The sequence below is a fragment of the Arvicanthis niloticus genome, chromosome X (assembly GCF_011762505.2).
Source record: "Arvicanthis niloticus isolate mArvNil1 chromosome X, mArvNil1.pat.X, whole genome shotgun sequence".
In the NCBI taxonomy this organism is placed as follows: domain Eukaryota; kingdom Metazoa; phylum Chordata; class Mammalia; order Rodentia; family Muridae; genus Arvicanthis; species Arvicanthis niloticus.
Window position 1 is genome coordinate 124,858,735 of NC_047679.1, and position 20,277 is coordinate 124,879,011.

The 20,277-nt window shown below is 35.3% G+C and overlaps 1 protein-coding gene across 4 annotated transcripts in view; it reads left to right on the plus strand.

Annotated features, from left to right (window-relative positions):
• Aff2 (ALF transcription elongation factor 2) overlaps positions 1–20,277 on the plus strand; it is a 450,392-nt gene that overhangs the window by 311,222 nt on the left and 118,893 nt on the right. For all 4 annotated transcript variants that reach the window (XM_034485864.2, XM_034485865.2, XM_076919068.1 and 1 more), the window contains exons 5-6: positions 288–324; positions 612–645. In XM_034485864.2, the coding sequence (XP_034341755.1) occupies positions 288–324; positions 612–645 (71 nt within the window). The remainder of the gene's footprint in view (positions 1–287; positions 325–611; positions 646–20,277) is intronic.

Sequence of the window (20,277 nt, forward strand, 5' to 3'; positions counted from 1 at the left end):
TGTGTGTGTGTGTGTGTGTGTGTGTGTGTGTCATTTGTTCTCATGTGGTATACAGTTCCAGATAGACATGAACCTTACTTTAAATTTTAATAATTATTATAACATTTTTTCTAAAAATGTTGCAGCAGCTTTGGCTAGTCAGTACAAATACAGCCATGCAGAGTTTAATATAATTTTTAACATTTTTATTTGTAAATATTAGTAATATATCCTTTGAAATAACAGATAATGTCCCTCACCCCCATATTATTTTAGTGATCACTATATTGTACTTTTTTTCTTTGCAGGAATCTCAGCATCTGACTCCAGGATTCACCTTACAAAGTAAGTGGGTTTTGTTTTTCCAGTTCCTTTTTCTGTCAGCCATCCATTATCTCACTTCTCTTACTTTCTCCCTCTTTTCTGCTTAATGTTATTAAGACATGAAGGAATAATGGCAACAAAAGGTTGCATTGGGATTGACTATGTTAGTTCATATTTTCCATCTATTCTTAGGACAGAAGGGTATGAAATCATCTGGCAGGGCTGCATGCTTAGAAAATAATTTCCATGTGAATACTCGTTTGAGAGCAGAAGCATGAATATTAATTGTTTGTATCCTTTCTATTTAGAGTGGAGTGACCCAAGCAGCAGAGCTTCCACAAAGTCAGTATCATTCAAGTCGTGAGTATTTGTCCTCCCAAACTACAGTGCTTAGCTGCTACACTCTTGTTTTTTTTTCTTTGAGACTATGGACCTTTACTCCTATTTTCAAGCTAGTAAGGCAATAATCAAACTCTCATTCCTTTTTACACGTCAGTTGCTATAACATATATACCATAAACTGAGCAGTTTATCAATGGGAGACATGGGCGCCTAACAGTTCTAGATTCTAGGAGGTCAAAGCTGATGTCAGCAGTATGTGTTGAGATAGCTTCATTTTCACTCTAAGCTCATATTGTAGAACTAGAAAGAACCTCTCTGAATAGCTCTTAAAAAGACACAAATCCCATTCATGAAGGCTCACATTTGTGACAGAATTATCTCTTCAAAATCCTACCTCCTGGTACTGTCACCTCCCGGGGAAGGATGACAAGTATGTATCTTTAGTAGACACAATCCTTTAAACTGAATTTAAAAAAAACCTGTGGTCAGCAAGTCAGAGTAAAAATGAGTGTGGTCAATAATCAGCTATCAAATGATGTAGACATGGTCTGGGTCAATACATGAAAACAATGTAACTTTAGTGAAAACAATCCAAACATTGGTTTCTCACATTTGGATGAGATATTGAGCTTCATGTAACCTCAGTAAAATTGGCTGTCCAGCTACTAGGAAGGACAAAGAATGAACAAGAAAGGCAACGTGGTTTGCAAGACTTCACTGTTTGTAGATCATCTGTCATCTGTGTGTTAGAGACAAAGAAGAACAGCCAGGAAGGCTGAGATAAAGATGGCAGAGTCTAAGGGTGGCATTTAGAAGTCAGAGCCTTGCAATTCACTCTGCACTGTCTTCATTTTTTATTAATGTCAACCAGAAGAGGAGTTTATAGAAAACCAATTTCCTCAGATTAACTAATGTAGATTTTTTTTTTAAATATCCATTTGCCCAAGAGTATATCAATGGAGTCTTTCTGTCATAACTTCTTTCTTTCCTGATAATAGAAGATGGAAGTTGACTTTTCTGTGTAATAGTATGTACTTAAAATTTTTGAAAATGAAATAATTTATGACACACAAGTGGTCTAATGACACACTTGAAGTGAATTGCTCACCTATTGGAAGAACATGAATAATTGCATAAAACAACTGGGACTATCTCCAAGTCGACTGAGACTTTGACATAGCCAGTGGTGCTTCCACTCCATCTTCTTGTTGTATTGTAGTAATTAAATTTCAAATCCCCGACCTGAGCACCAGTCCTTTGTTGTTGTTTGGGTTTTGCAGCTGACATGTACCTAGTAATTAAAAGCTAAAATTTAATGGCCAAAAGTCCTCCGTTTTACAATACAATACAAAACAAGGAAATAGAATGATTAAACCACATTTTTGATATAATGGCCACATTAATGGGTATGCAGGAATCAAAATTGTCTCTGACGGTGTGCATTTTATATTTTTACATTAATCACATGAACTGCTCTTTCTGTTGTTCTGAATGAGCCATAGATCTTATTTCCTTATTGCCACTCTTAAATTACCATCTACCTACTAAAAGTAATAAGATATATAAACACAATTTCAGGAAGTCAATGCAAGTTTGCAAACAAGGAAGAATATAAAATTGTACTTTTATGGCAAACTGATCTTACTCCTAAAAATATATGCTATAATTCCATTGTGAAATATGCTGCTTACCAAATAGGCCAGAGATTAAAATATTCTGGTAGTCTATACCTAACACAAAGAAATGTGTCAAAGGTGGCTTAGAGTTGGAGGTTACATTTCAGAGAATAGCATTTACTGCACAGCATACAGTACAGATGGTAAGACTAAAATTCTCTGTAATAAGTATCAGCAAGACTTGAGTGTACTAATTTTATTTTATGATTGATCATCCTCCAATTATTGTCCATCAGACTGTATATGGAAACTTTTCTTCTTATGGCAAGATATTGTTTTAGTGCAAGGAAGATCAGAGTCATAATAAAATTGTTTGTCAGTTCAGAAATTATTATTATTTTCTCATAGTTTATCTTGGTATACTATTAAGCCAACTTCTAGGATTTTCCATTTGGCAGGGTAATCTTGAAGGTGATTAGAAACATTCTGAGTGTAAACTAACTGCCAAAGTTCGGAAGTTGGTCAGAAGTAACTCTCAATACAAGCAAGCTATGAGAAAAACCCATTCAAGGTCAGCAAATGTCTAAGGCATGCGACCTACTGCTCAGTACAGTGGAGGGAGGTTAGAGCCTTGGCAAACAGAGTCCCTTAATTGCTGAGATAGTCTATTCATTTTCTTCAGCATGATTTACTTTCCCTTCTTGACAAGATGCAGATCTTCCATTCAAGTATGGATTGTTTATAAGAACTGCACACATGGGCACTGATCCAGTGATCATTCATCTTGTGGGTCTGAATGCAGGCTTGCAACTACCTAGGCTCACTATTTGTTCCTGACATTTGCTACTCTTTCCTTGAGCAAACCCAAACACTTAATTGACCTTCTGGAGAAGTAGGAATTTTCCTCCTCACTTGCTATGCTCTGTTGACATATAGTGCTCCAGTTGAATCTATAAACTTTCATTAGACAAGAGCATCTAACTTTGCGAATTTAGGAGTCTACGTTCCATTTTAGTCATGGTATTTTTGTGTGTGTCTGGGATGGGGAGGGCACTGGATGTAGAAGATGTGAGTTTAAATCACAGAGTAATTTATCTTTATTTTAAAGTACAAAGAATCTCTTAAAGGAAACTAAGCAACTTACTGAGAAAATGTGTATACACATATGTACCCTCACAAAAGCTTGTAAGATTTCAAATATAAGCATACATTTTAGTAATTAACTATAAATACATAAAAGTGTTTAACTTTAATCCTTAATAATTTTTAGAGAATTGAAGACCCAGTGGTCAGCCACCCTCATTGGCAGTGCTCCGTGAGTCTGAGTTATAATCATTAAAACACTCTGACTCAAATCTTCTAAATCCAAAATTTCTAATCTCCTACATAAATTGGTTTTGTTCCCCCAAAAGGAAAATGCATGAGTATTAGATAGTCTTTTTTTTAGAAATATAAGAGTTATATATTTAACATGAATATCATATACATTTTGTATATACCAGTTACTAGATTCAGTCTCTCAGTGGATACACCAGATATCATGTTACTTTATAGATTCTTAAGGATTCTATTAAGGCCAACAGAGGAGAAAACAAAACCTGGATTTTCTTTACCTGGCCACATCAAATTGATCATCATATATCAAGTACTTTCCACTATGACACTCTTACTTACCTCTTTTTGCCTCTTTATATTTGAATTTTGAGAGGCATTTAAAACAACATATGAATATTTTCAGTTGGCCTGAAAAAAATTCTAGATGACTTCCATGAACCTATAAGTGTCCATTCTGTTAGCCTTTGAACTCAGTTGTTTTGTGAGCACTGTTGAGAAGACAGCAACTCCAAATACCAAGTTTTTTTGTTAAACTCTGTTATTAGCATTTGGACTCTGCCCAATTGGAAATCATCCAGAATGCCTCTTATCCAAGCAACTCTTGTGTTTTAAGGCATGCTATTGACATTGTCTGGAGAGTTTCCATATAGGTCCCAATAGAAAGTCAGATGTAATCATGACGCTTTTTCCCTGCCATAAAACCAGTACCTTTACTTATAGTGTTGACTATGTATCTAAAAACACCAGCCATGAATCCAGAAAATTGATGATGTGTAATGTGAAATCAGATTTACTGTGCCCAGCTACAGTTTCTATTTTTGTAGGTAAGATGTTTATTGCATGAGTAAATGCATGCATGTAGTTATAGGTAGGAAAGGGAGCTATACTACTACATAAAGGGCAGATACCTTAAATAATAATAATGTTTTGAGCATACCTGTCAGGTTGATCTTATCTGTCATTCTGGAGCTATAATACAGTTTCTGTCCCTAAAACTTATTTAACATATTTGGAAGATAAATTAACCATGCACCCTTATCTCAAAGGAACATTTGGGCTACAAAGAACTATTCAAGTAACACTGTTTTTCAGATAAAACAATGTGAAGGTAGGCTAACAGCCTGTGTGTTTAAATCTTCCTCACTTCTTACAAGGCAGGGTTGTTTTTTTTTCCATTGTGATCTGATGGGTTCAGGAATTTGATACAGCAAATTTGACCTTTTGTCCAGGCCTTGTTGTCACATGCCTATAATCCCAGAACTTAGGGTGTAAGAGCAAGAGGATCAAGTGTTTCAGGTTTGAGGCCAGCCTGGATCAAATGAGACTCTGTCAAAAAGAAAAATTAAAGAAATAAAGGAAAGGGAGAGGTAGGAATATATAGGAGAGAGCATGCATGCATATTGGTTTTCTGTATCATGATACAAACCTTTAAGGAGACTGGCAGAGCTGGTTGGTAGGAATAGGCCCCACAAGAAATTATGCCCCTCTGCTTTGTAAGATACAAAACTGAATAAAATTGCTTTATTTAACTCAACTATCATCATCTCTAAAGTTTCTCTAAATGTTATGAAGATTTCACTACCATAGAGAATAGCAAGTCTATGAGAATGTGTCTTAGAAATGCTATAACCGATAGAAACAAAACATTATTTTTAGATGAATTTTCACCAATTTAACAACAAAAAAATCTTCATATTCATTATAGCTATGACCATCCTCCTGCCAAAACTTTCATCATCAAAAATATTTCCTTTGAGGATTTGGTTTGAGATTTATGAACTGTGCCTTACTGCACAGCAATCACTCACACTCTCTAGCAAGTTCAGATAGATATTCCTTAAGTAGATATTTGGTCTGCTGCTTGGATGTAATTTGGTAGCAACATAGCTAAGTTATAGCAGGAAAACATATTATTTTTTAATCTGATTAATGCTTAATCAAAACACATGATTTGGTACTTCAAATTTAGCAATGCTAATAATCACTTTGAGTTAATCCAACAACTTACTTCTCTGAAAAATCTGGTAACCTCGGAGACCTTCAGTAGTTGCAAACATTCAGATTTTTGAACTAAAACAAAGACACAAAAATCAAAACAAAACTTTTTTTAAAAAAAATGCTAACACTTGCTTTTAACCTGTCTTGTGTGCCTGTGTCTCACATCTTGCCAACCTCTTCAAAGGACTTAATATATTTTTGGAAGTTCTCCACTGCATCAGGAACAGCCACCTGGGGGCAGAGAAAACCAAATTTGGCAGTCTATTCAAGCTGTGAATGAAAGGGAATTCACAGTTTGAAATGAAGCAGCATGAGCTCCTTAAGAAGAGCAATCAGACATTAAGAGGGTTTCATATTGAAGGTTGTATATTGGCTACGGTTTCAACCATCAGTATTGGCACTTGGAAAGTTCACATCAAATGCTGAAGCTGTTGGAGCTTGATAGATGCCAACACTGAGACCTGGAGGATTCTTTAACAGGAGATAGAGATTTGTACTTTCACCATCAGACATTAATGTAGTTGAAAGATGACATTTGCTTTCTGTGGTGTTGTTCAAACGTCCAACATTGTCTTAGCCTTCAAATATTTTACATGGATTTTGAGATCTCTATATAATTAGAAAAACACTTTTTTATTTCATTTCTCTCTCTGAGAAAAAAAAAGTTGGGTATCTCTTCTACTTGATTTACATTCATTCATTCATCCATCCATCCATCTCTTAGGGTTTCCATTTCTTTCAACAAATATGTGTTCAACACCTACTATATGTATCTCTGGGTCACATATTGCAACTCAGGCAAAATGCCGCCCATATTTCTCTCAATGAGCTCAGTCTCAGTAAAATTAGACACTAGTAACTCAACCAGTTCATACTTCTGGAGTATCTAATATGTGCCAGTCTTTCTATGTACTACAAGCCCTTGGTGCTGAGCATCATTCACAAAGCAGAAACCAAAGCTCAGAGTCACTGAGTAAGTTACCTAAAGCTACTCTTGCAAAGGGCAGTACTGGAACTGACTGCATGCATGTGCCCTTTTACATTAAAGCCTAGCTTGGGTACTTTGGAAGTAGTCATTTCAAGGCAGGATATTCCTTATCTAAGAAGTAGGCATAATCTCAATTCAGACCTATACGATAGCTAACAATTTAATTGAAAACTGGGATCTGCATAGTACTGCCGAGCTCAGTCTTCCATCTACTGTTTATACTATGAATGCTAATGTGGAAACTCTGGAGGCAGATGCTTCTTCATCTCAGATACTGCAGACAGATTGTGTCATAAAGACTGAAACATGTCCCCTACAGTGAGACTGAAGGATCTATGCCTGCAAGGGACTTACATCATCATGAAAAATCTGTATAAGATGGATTGTTATAGCATGCGATGCAAACATTTCTCTCTGGAAATCTCCGTTTTTCATATTAAAGCATAACAAATATAGAACTAGTACATGGGCCTGCTTTTTATAAGATGTATAGCCATTGCCTTTCATTCCTAGCAACCTGTTTGATGATTGGGAAGTTGCTTTATATTGTTATAATAGAATTTTAAAAAGAATTCTCATCTGTTATTAATGATAGTGACATGTTTTAGATTTTTCATCAATGTTTTGAACTGTAACTAGGATTGAAATAAATAATACTGTTAGTGTACACAAAATTATTGAGTCAAAATTTAAAATAATTTCAGTTGCATGATTAAATAGAGTTCTGTGATAACACATACATGCTTGCACACATGCACATACATTCTGTGTTCCAGAATTAGGGCCTTCTAATGCTGTCTGATCTAGTAAGATGAATGTAGATACATGCATACTCTTTTTCACTTACTATGTTGTAATATATTGCCATCAGAGACGTTTTTAGTGTAATCTATGACTGATAATTTTAAAGCACTTCCACCCATTTTATTGGCATCTGTAAGTAATTAAAGCAGTTTTATTAAAGACCAGGTAGGAAGAGACCAGACATGGGAGTACTGGATACTTGCTCAAAATCTCTCACCTAAGGAGTAGCCAGGACTAGATGTGAAGGCAATGTTTGACCATTAGAATAGTCTGCCTTGTTCCCAGATTTCCCAAATGACTATAAGTCCCGAACTCATCAAAATTCTAATAAGTCTTCCAGCCCCAGGTGACAAAAGTATGGCAGCAGAATAAAAATAAACAAGAGGAAGAGAAAAAGGAGAAGGAAGAAGAGGAGGAGGAAAAAATCCAACTGAGGCCAAACAGATGACAAGAATTATCTTCCTTATTCTAGAAGTCTGTTCTGTTTTCCCATCCTATTACGCATCACAGTGGTGCTGTTGTGAATGTCATGTTTAAAGGCTTTGCTTTTGACATATTTTTAAAGGTGCTAAAAGCCTTCAAATTTTATTGAGAAATGGGGAGCAGCTTTGGTAAAGTAGCACGTATGCATGCACAGTTATGACTGGAAATCAGTCGAAAAATCGGACAAATAGCTGTCTTTGTGGTTAATCCACTTCTATTTACAATGAGTACAAAAAGAAAAAGTCTCAAAGCTATCTGATTGACATCCCCCAAGATGCTGCCAAGAGAGTAAAATAGTATTGTATTTGCTACCCATGGAATATCTATACCCGTAACTTGCCAGAACAACACTTTATTGCACTGTCATGTCCTTGATGAAGGAACCAAACCAAAGAGAATGGCATTGAAAAGAAAGATGAGTATGGGAGTGAAATGTAACAAGTTAGTGGACAATAACACTGCTAGCCTCATTGCCTTTTTTTTTTTTTTTTTTTTTTTTTTTTTTAGTTTACTTGATTCTGCAAAATGTTGCCTACATATGAAAAAAAATCCTAGATAGATATTTCAATATGGGTATTAATGGGGTTTTCAGAGGGGAAAAAAAAAACTTTCATTATTACAACATCTAGAAATTCTCTAAGCTATCTGAATATTGGAAGGGGATTCTAAATTTCCAGAAAGTAACTTTCATAAGTCATATATTATAAAAGTAAAGAAGATGAACTATGTATCAATAATGTGCTTAGATAATTATATTTAACTCTTCTGGTTACCTACTAAATTTCATGCATGGTGACAGTTTACAAATGTAGAATAATTCTCCTTAACCACAACGTTATAAGATGTTGTTATAATCAAATCAGTATCAGTCCAATGATTGTCTTTCCAGGTCTCTGAGATGACTAAACATGCACGTTTACATAATAAATGCTGCTGCTAATATGGAAGTAGAGCCTACCTAGTGTCCCTGTACCAAGCCATAGAACAGGTTCACATATTTAATCACAGTGTATGCTCATAATATTCTGAGAGGTTGATAAGATTTAACAAATTTTATGGAGAAGAAAATTTCATCTCAAAGAAATTAAATGACTTTCTGAAAAATCACAGAAATTCATCTCACAGAAATTAAATGACTTGCTGAAAAATCACAAAATTACTTCTTAAGGGAACTGAAATTTTACTCTAAGACTCTTGAATTTAGAACTCAAACATCTTGTGGTATATTGGCTTACCCATATAAGGATATAAGGTTACACTTTAACTAAGTGATATTGTTTAGTGTTATACAATGTTTATAATTGGTTCCTTTGGACTTTTCTAAATTCTCCACGTCTAAAGGTATGGCCTAAAGTTGAAGTCTAAAGTAGACTTCTAGGAGTCACTCAGAACAAATTTCACCTCTCTTAAGTCCTCTGTCCTACACCACCTTGAATTCACTCTGTGCTTTTCTTAGCATTTGTCTCTTCATCCAAAACAAAATACAAACAAATATGATACATTATCCAGACTGTTTAATGGTATATATTGTCTTCAGATAAGCTCATGCACAGACTTGGAAGTCAACTATTCTCAAAGTTCCTTCCCTGTTGGAAATGAGAGTCAGGATCAACTAGGTTCGGTGAGGTTTCCAAGTTCACAGATAGTAGTATTGGTAGTTGCTCAGTCTTAAGCTTTTAGGCTTACAACTGAATGCTCTTTTTTTGCTGTTCAACATCATGTTTTACAAGTGTTGTGTAAATGTACTTGGAATAAGGGGATCAGCTGGCAATGCTGTCAGAGGACAACAGATGTAAATCTATAATGACATGGCTGCCCCGCACCCATCCAGTTATATATTTTCAGCATGTTTCTAAATATTTAAACATTTCTTATAAAGAGTACACATTCCCACTCTGTTAGATGCTTTGAATCATTATTTAGTATAACAATGCTTTAAGCTCTTGCAGAATAATCTGATTTTTTAAAAAAATAACCACATAGTTCATACAAGTTCATGGTTATACAAATGGTAGTTAGAGTTGGGCCTGCTTTTATCTTCATCCTTTTGCATGGTGCTTTTTATTTCTGAGATTGAAGAGGACCTGAAAAGTGACCTGACTTGCCCTTTACTAGTGGATTAAAATTCCAGGTTGTTACTATGGTAACTGTACCTTGAAAATTAGACCCTGACAGAGTCACTAAGAAATTTAAAAGTGCACGGTTGCTGTGAACTTTGAGAAAAAAAATAGATGGCATACAACAAGGACAGCCTCTTAATGATATATATATTTTTTAATGATATAGATTTTTTTTAAGTATTAAAGAAAAAAAAGGACTGGCTTCAGTTTGAAGCAAAGCTGTTTTCTTCATGAAATTTAAATCAACTTCAGCCCAATTTATGCTATTCAGAAAGAACCATGTTGTTCACTATTCATGGTGGCAGGAAGCCAAGATGCACAGTAAAGATGTAAAGATAGAAAAGGTACTGCTGGAGGTATATTCCAGGCAAACCTCACTATCACAAGGAGATAAATGGCAGGTACAGTTAATGCTGACTGCTGTGTCTAGGCATCTGGGTAGTTGTACAATGTGGAGAAGCAGCTTGACAGATTTTCAGTTCAAGAGGACACGGACATGTAGTCACTGATGCACCTGTGGCATAAAGACCTGTATCCTATGACAGTTCTCCAAGTCTGAGAATTAAAACAAGAAATACGATGCATCTTACCCTTCAAGAAGATGAAGAATTGAGACAATGGTAATTTTAGGATTTTCATTATATCATTCTGTCCCAAGGGAAGCATGGCTGTGTAGCCTTTGCAGTGAGTTGTAAATGTATCTGTGGTTCCACAGCTCCAAGGTAACATGTTTTTGTGTCTTTAGACCAGTGATTCTCAACCATCTTAATGCTGTGACCTGTTAATACAGTTCCTCATGTTGCAGTGAATCCCAAACATACCATTATTTTCATAGCTACATCGTAACTACAATTTTCTACTGCTATGAATCACAATGTAAATTTCTGTATTTTCTGATGATCTTAGGCAATCCTTGTAAAAAGCTCATTAGACTTCCAGGGGTTGTGACCCACAGATTGAGAACCTCTGCTTTAAACGATTTCCTTTCTCAGTGACATTTTAATTTTATTTCCTGGTTGTATTAAAAAATGAAAGGTAAGACAAATTAAGTGCTAGGTTTGATGTCGTATGTTTCATATCCACTATCAAATTAACTGGTTACAATTCAATGGTATGCATTCATTGCTGTCACCCACACTTTATGGTAGAATAACCAATGTTCATGTATTGAATCTCAAATTACTATAGTTCATAACAATGAGTCCATGAATTTTCCTGTGTTTGACTGATTTCAAAATAGCCCTTGTAACCTGTCCTTCTTGCCTGCTCTTACAATTTCTAAACCCAGAGTCCACTTGAACTCAGTTGTCCTTCATGGTGGCAATACCTCTTCAGAGATAACACAGGGGGACAAGAGAAAACAGTGGAGGAGAACAGTAATTGTCCAAAAGCATTTTGTGTTCTAAACCCACTGCTACAATATTTTTGAGCCATAATTTATTGCTTGGTTTATATATTTGTGAATGACTACATTTGAAATATCATAATAAGAGTGTTGGCAAATTTCTAATGAGGTAAGCAGGATCATTTTTGAAATTTCTAGGTCTTTGAATGGATAAAAAGTACAAATAAAGTTTCATTCTGTGAAATAAACAGTCTGTTCCCTTGCCTTGTCATATTGTTCCTGATTCCACATATCTGTTCCTGTTTTTGTGCTCTAAAATGGTATTTCAGATTCTGGCTTTAATTATTATCAGGCGTGACTAGGAGTCTCCTGAGAAATAAGCTCCCTTTTCACTGGGAAGAAAGATAATGTAATATTTAAATAGGTTTTAAAAATAAGAATGGAATCTCAAAAGACATACACTATAGAACACAGTGTATATCAAAATATATAAGTACATAATTGAAACTGACATAGTAAACACATTGCTGAGTGAACTATAAAAAATAATCCACTAAGGTGCTATTTCCCTTATTCCAAAATACTCAGTAAAGAGCCTATTGCCCTAAAGTAGATGCACACGGTTTAAAAATATTTGTGTGTATTTTAGCATGTTTTATTTAGGCCCAATAGGATATTCTTTTCTTCACTTATTAGAAAAAGTACACAGTAAGAAATTTAGCTACGTGGTATATTAAGTAAAGGTCTAAAGTAGTTTTAGAAGATAATGATTTTGAGCAAAGCAATGTCTTTAGCAATTTGATTCTGAACGTGACATAAATTAACTTTGTAGAGTAGAATCAAAAGAGGCTCAATTAAATCTTTCTAGCTTACCATATAACTTGGCATTTCACACCCAGAGCATTCCCTACTGACAGCTTTATTATGAGCCTGAAGTCATAAGCAGAATAAGTATACTAGTGTAAATAAACACATTTTCATGTTCTTTTCTGTTAAAGTCCTAAAAGCCACATTAAAATATGATAGAATAATAGCTATTCTTAAGTATGTACCTTTATATCACTTTCACTAAAAATTATAGGTCTGAACTAAAGTAGTGTGGCTTTTCAAATCATATCTAAATTAAGGTTTATTGTCTCTTAATTCAATGTAGAAAAATAGATGAGGTCTGCTCGACAAGAGAGAGATGATAGCTGAGATGCCTCATTATGCACATTGTAAACATTTAAGAACACTTTTTCTGTAAAGCCATTAAGTAGTTTCTCAAGTTTTAACATATAGCATAAGATTCTTTGTTTAATTCCAAGGTGGCAGCAATCCACAGATAAAATGATTTTGAAGCATAGCTTCCTATAAGTAGAATTTCACTTTTTTAAAATAGAAAGCAAACAATAAAGTGGATGAGTTGTTGCAAATGGCTGCTTGAAAAACAGTTTGAGAAAGTACACATGCATGTGCCTACCCTATTATGCTGTAGACTGGCTGCATCATGTTTATTATTGAATCATTATGATGTATAATTTTATGTGGGAGAAAAAAAGAAAAGCTGTATATAGATGCTTTCCCAAGTGACACAAAGATGTCACAATGATTCTAGCATATAATTTCAAATATATAAAAAAGTACTTTTTCACCCTTAAAAAGAGTCATTCACTTTGAAAATAGTTTGCCACAGGTTTCCTCTAAATTCTAAGTCCATCTCATGCATTTTCAAACTGGCTTAATTTTCAAAATATCAATTTACTTGCAGTTCCCAGAAACAAATCTATTGTGCAAATTGATGCTTACTTGCCTAAGATAAAAATCAAACACTGTCTTACAAAAAATAGGGGAGTCCATGGTTTATAGTTTCTTCATCATTAATATTAATTATTTATATTCAACTAGTTTTTGTTAACACAAGTAGAGACGGGGATGCCACAGGCTGCCTCAGAGGTAGTTCCATGCTCATTTATAATTAGCAAAATGCATTATTTCGGCAGCAGTCAATCAACACAGCCTTGCTCTTGTTCTCATGGAAACCTAATCCTTCAGTCCATCCTTACATTTGCCTGGTTCATGGACACATAGCATGAGCTGAAAAATCGAACAGTAAATTACTGAGAAAATTAGACCAGTTTTCAAGAATACCTTTTGAGATGGGATGCAATTTTGAGTGTGCAGGATATGTCAGCCACTGTAAAATACACAGATCAGTGACAGGAAGGGTAGTGTGTCAACTCAAAAAAAAAAAAAAGAAAGAAAGAAAGAAAGAAAGAAAGAAAGAAAGAAAGAAAGAAAGAAAGAAAGAAAGAAACCTCTCTAGTGAATCCTTGGAACCAAGGCAGGAAGCTTACCTGGAGTTATTTTGAACCAAACAAACCACCACTAGAAGCTCAGCGAGGCTGGGTTATGCAGGACCACTTGATGTCTGCCTGCCCAGGTAAGTGTGGTGCCTCTTGAAGACAGAGGACATGACTTGTTCTTTCACAATAATACTTTACATTGAGTGATGGCTAGTATTTTTAAAGTGAATGTGTTCTATCTTTATTGGAGAGAGGGTCAAATCAGGCAGGAATACTCTGCTGCTGAGATTGGCTGCTTTTATTCTACATTTTTCTAAGATTTCTTGAAGAAACTCATACCTCTAACCCTAAAGTCAATCCAAGCCTTTAAACCACTCAGCCTTAGAGCTCATCTTAACAGATTTTTCCCTTAACATGTGCAATCCAGATTTAAAATTTTATCAAAAATGACTCTAAATTGGTTATACAAAGGTTGATCTTGGGGTTTTTAATCATAAAGATCTGTCAGACTTCAAAAATAGAGTTGCCTTAGATAATTTTCCTCCTCAAAATTTTACCTTCTTAAAATTTATCTATGACTCAAATATAAAAGATTTATGTTTGTGTTGTCAGGTACTATTAAAGGTGAGAAGACTGACCTTTGGCTATGAAACAATGAAGAAGTTTTATCTAGTGGTCTTAGAATCACCCCTTATTAACATCAAATGTCTTTCTTTGGAATCTCTGGATGTGTTGTCTCATTTATGCCATACCAATGATATGAATATTTGAGGCAAGTAAACTCAGAGGGAAAGAAATAACCTCATTTCACAGTCGGTTATGTCTATGCACATGACAAATTTATTTTAGAGATGAAACACCCACACTTGCTAAATGTCTAGCCAGGAAATGGCTACTTTGAAATACTATTTGTTCTTTTTTTCTTTTCTCCCTCTGTCCAAAAGAAGAATTTTTTGATACAATATATTTGGGGAGCAGTGGGTTAAACAAAAAACCTAACAAGTCTTTTCATTGTAGGAATTCTTTGAGCCTTTAATATGCTAATGTTCACTGTGTTTCTATGAGAGGATGGGTGTAGAATGTGAAATGTTTCCCAAACTGATTTGGCAATAGAATTTTTTCCCCAGAATACCTACCCAAGTCCTGTGGAATAGTTTTCTCTATACTAATGCTGCTGACTGCATCTTTGAGAGTCCTGTCTACTTGAATACCTTTGGTATCCACCTAGAGTGTAGCTGCTCATTGATTCGTATCTTGCCACCTTCACTCACCTTTTCTCTAGTTGTCAGAGAGTCTGTTTTGAATCAAATGTTCCATTCAGGCAGATAAGTGAAATCACAGACAATTTGTATTCAAAACTCAAGGAGCTTCATTTTTGTACTGATAATATGGAGGGTGTTCTAAAATCCCACCAAGGTTCCCCCAGAAGATTTCTTTTATAAAAAGCCTTTTGTCTGTTTCTTTTTCTTTCTTTCTTTCTCCCTCCCTGCCAGACCACCTGCAACTTACATTGTCTTTCTGGTTGTTGGCTCCTGAGCATCTTCCCTCACTAGGGAGAAAAGCAAGTGAAATAGAGAAAGAATGCAGCCTCATTCTCAGGAGATAATTTGCTGCCATTTTTTTCTAAAACCAAGGACTAGATGTGCTTAGGACTAGATGTGCTTAGCAGGTTTTTTATATTAGATACCGCCAAGAAAGATAATAGTACTGTTATTCTGGTGACTTTTGAAAGCATTTTGAATGTTGGTACTATTGAAAATGTGGTAATGAAGTCAACTCTCAAATCTTAACACATGGTTGCCCACTTTAAATTGTGTCTTCTCCACTTGGCATGCTGCAAGCTCCCAGGCCAGCACAGAGGTGCCTTCTCCTTCCCTCTCCAGGAATGGGCTGTTTGAATGCAATACTTTGCTAACAGGAAACTAGGAAAAGCACCACAAGTAAGAGGAGAATTTGAAATGTTGTGAGACACTGCTGCATTGCACAGAATCAGAGCCTTCCAGTTTCCCATCTCTCTGTGATTTTTCAGTGTGTGCCTGTCAGTGTAAGGAATGTAGATCTCATGTACCTCTCTCTCTCTCTCTAAGCACCCATCTCTTCATTTTAACCAGGCCAATAATGTCTTTCATTGCAGCACTGTCTTGACAGTCTCCTATTGTGAGGAACATTTATGCAGTAGCCAATCTGACATGATGAGAGAGAGCCATTATTCTAATCTACATATTTAGAGCAAAGAGTGATTTGTGTACATGGTACTCCATTTAATTATCACTTTAATTATTTTATTGGCTTAAATGTTAATGTTGGACAAATTTTGCAATAATGAAGACAATATACAAGCAACTCATAATTTTTATTATTTTACCTTATTTATATCTGAAGCTGATAATAGATAATTAGTTGATTGGATAGGAAAATACTTAAAATACTTATTGAGTAAAAGAGATGAAATAAGTTCTCATTAGTTGACTGTTTAATTCTTTGCCAATAAAATATTTTTCTTAGTGTTTATCCCTTATATAAACTGAACACAGCAATATATATCCTAGGGGAGTAGAGAGAAATTATCTAGTAGCTACAGTTAGACTATTAAAAACCACCATTTATTGTGGGGAAAAATAAATATTGAAAATTTTATTTCTGGGATTAACTTAATTTTTTGTAGATGTTTTCATTTGTAATTATCACTACTTTATACATTTTATAAACATTTTAAATAGCAGTTTCTTTATTATCTGGCATGTTTAATTCTGAAACTTGGTAGTAGAGCATGATTCATATAAGAAAGAAAATAGAAATATAAAATGCTACAAGGCTGGGATGAAATTGTCATTTATAAGACTGTACTCTTCCTCCCCAAGGTTGGGAAATGCTGAACAAAAGTAGCCAGTCACACATCAAATCTGTCTGAACTCACCATTCACATAGAAATCCCACCTTACATTACCATAGATACTTGAGTTAAGAAATGGTTGTCCAGCTGTATTTCCCACTTGTAAAACATGGCAGAACTGTTTACTCATGGAGGTTTGGAAAGCTCAAACTGAAATACCATACAGGCAGTAGCAAAAGCTGCATACTTAAAACCACTGAAAGGAACAGCAATAAAATTTCAGTATGTATGCCAAGCCTATATTCCTGTTCAATATTTGAGAACAGACCAAAGATCTAATACAGATGTGAGTTTAGTTTATATAGTTGAGGTCATCACAATGCAAGAATGTCACTCATTGTGAACATAGCTTCCTCTTGATGTTCTATCTTTCTTTGTTCACAGGGAAAGAGGGGGCAATGGGAGCCATGAAGCTCGAAATATAAGAAGCTGAATGAGAAATGTTTTCATCTACAATGAAAAATAGCAATCATTCTCTTAGAAGTCTGAACTTCTTCCTTGCTCTAAGAGAAGGTTCCATTGGCAAATCAGCCCCAGACAGCATAGACGTTAGGGTAGACATTTTCTAACCTTGCATTCTATGTACTATTGCTGAGATTTGATGAAAGCCAAGAGAAAAAATAAATTGACCAGTAGCAGTAGCAAGGAAAGTCTCAAAAGTATGTACTCACTATAATCCAAATGCTTTGTGAAGACCCAGTACATGGAGCAAATCAGTAGAATTTTTTGTGAGATCAACAAGGAATAGTGTTTACAAACAGATTTAAGTAGAGGAATCAGGGCATTTCATGCTTCTGGTTGGTGAACTTAAAAGTTGAGTAGATTGGCTTTAAGTGGGTAACTGATGTGTCTTTTTATAACAACACCCAGTGCTAATTTGTTAGAGATCCAAGTGAATTACTTTGGATCTGCCAAAGATGAAAATACTTTTTTACATCTTCAATTTTTGCTTTAATATTGAAAACTTACAGTGTTAAGACGGTGTAATCAGTGTAGATGACATTATTTCCTCTGGGAACTTAGGTGTTGTTATTTAAAGTTAAATCCTCCATATTCCACAAGTACAACAGTATAAGTAAATGTGTTTTTCATCAGTATCCATTCCAGTGTCCTAGAAACACAATCGTTCTCTTAGCAATCATTCTCTTTGAAGTCTGAACTTCTTACTTGCTCTAAGAGAAGGTTCCATTGGCAAATCAGCCCCAGACAGGGTAGACGTTAGGGTAGATGTTTTCTAACCTTGCATTCTATGTACTATTGCTGATTCATTTGGCATAGTTTGGCAAATTGTTGCTGTAAGATATATTTTATAATTCATTCCTAGCTCAAGCTAATAGAGAGAATCAAATAAAACATAAATTTACAAGGATTGTTTTATAAACTAGATCAAGCTTTATATTTCCTACTGTTGAGGTGGGACATATTTTTGCAAGCAACAGGATGGTTGTCCATGTAATACTTTCATTATTTCCAGCAAAAGTAAAACAAATCAGAAAACAAGTCCATTGCATTTAGACATCATTAGGTACTGTTAACTGTAATTTGTCCTGACAAGCCGTCTCTCATCAGATGATGGGTGAAACACTGGAAAAAGTCAGGGGACAAACATGAATGCTGATGAAATACACCCATGTATTTTAAGTGTTCCCAGTTAAAATGTTTAAAATAGAAAATTTTACAGCCTGCTAGCAACCAGGACTCCATCATGCCTTAAAGAAATTTATTTTTCTGCTTCTTATGAGACTCTTAACTCACTCTGAGAAGAATCATGACATTTCACTGCACAAGACAAGTCACAAATTGAATAAATGTGAATATTAGAGGACTCAAGAAAATGATAGGGCAATAATGTGTTTTACAGTAAAATTTGATAGCTCTCTAAAGATCAATGCTTGTATTTGTTTACTTTGAAGTGAAAGGACAAAGGCTTTATAATGAAATCCAGAGAAACATCCAAATTAAAGGACTACTTTGCCAGATAAAATGGTCTTTCTAGTCTGTGATGAATTCTGCAAATCTCTCAAAGTAAGGCAGACTAGCATAGGGTACTGTCTGTGATAACATGTCATTATAAAACCTGACCTGGAATAATGAAAATCCTCTCAGGGCTACACAGAATAAAATAAGCTGGGAGTCACCAGGGTCTTGTCCTGTCCCAAACAAGCATTGAAAGGCCACTTTATAAATAAAGAAAGAAACAGCAGGACCACCTGCATTTGCATCACCAAATGCCTTTGTGGACACACTGTGTACACAGAATAGGTTCAATTAAACAGCAACCATTTACACTGTCCTTTACCCCACCAGGATTTTTTTTAGAGACAAAACAAAAAGCATTTGCTTGAGGAACAATACATTACTTTTCAAAAAAAAATGAGGCATCATGCAGAATATGGAATAAGCAAGAATCCTGTGTCTCTGTGCTTTATCTTTGCCACCTCTTCTCTTAGCCAGTATGCCACAGACCTTATGAAAGCATCTGTTTGTCACAATGAGATAACTATAAATGTAGATTAGAGTAGGCAGGAATATTGGAGCTGACGAGGAAGAGAAATATTCAGAACTTCTTACAAGTTTATGAGACTCCATTAGCAGAGACTAAAGTGAACTGCTGTCTGGTATTTAGGCCCTTGAAAAAGGAGCTGGAAGTTTGAGTACAATGTATATGGAAAGAGGACAGAAGAGAAGAGGGGAAGGGAGAAGAAGAGAGAGGAGAGTGAAGAAAGCAGAGGGGAAACGGAGAGGGAGAGGGAGAGGGAAGGGAGAGAGAGAAGGAAAGAAGAAGAGAGAAGGAGGAAGACAGGGAAGTAGAGAGGGGGGGAGGGAGAGCAGTAGCCCTTAATTGGTACTAATATCTTGCTGGCAGGCAGGGATTGACAAGATTATTTCTGCAGCTACTGCTCTTGCTGACTCCCAGAATTGTTTTCAGGACATGACTTGGTGTAGGTAAATTTGTATTTTTAAGGCTTCAGGGATTATTTGTACCCCTCCCCCAACAAAATGTCTTCACATGTCTAAGCTGTCAGCTTAGTAAGATTCTTTTCCTAGGGTATACATTGGCTTCTGTTTTTAATAAAACAACATATAGTTAGTACTAAACAATCAATGATGGGAACTTTTATGTTAGTCTGTTAGTGCTTTAAAAAGCAGGTACAAAAAAAGAAATGAAGCCACATTAAACATGAGAAAAACAATCACAGTAAATTCTAGATGTTAACATAAGCCAGGAACACAGAAGACGTTTGGCATTGGTACCAATCCTGGTAAATGGAGAACTACCATTCACTTCCTGAGAAGTTAACAGTCTACAGAGAATCTGGAGATCTTAGAGAAAGTGGTATATTATTATAACTTAGCGCTCATGTGAGTGGTACTGAAGAGCATACACGATGGAGAAGCAGCCTATAGCTACATTCTAATAAATATTACACAACCCTACATAGAGATGTATTTTAAGTTTCTGAAAATTCTAATATTTCTATAATTTTAAGCTTTAGAATTATGCCAAAATGCTTAGCCTACATTTATTCAATTGATTACTAGAAAGGAATTCAGATCGCTTAAAGCCATTTTTAGTAACATGCTAAATTTCCTTCTATTGTGCCATGTTAACATTCATTCTTAAAGAGCTTAGAAAGGGTCTTACATTTAGATTAGTTCCCCCCAAACACTTTTTGTTTTCTCTCAGGAAGACAAAGAGACTGCATCTATAAAATTAAATACCACCAAGGAATGCCCATCAAAACCGGCAAGTGTGAGAAATCT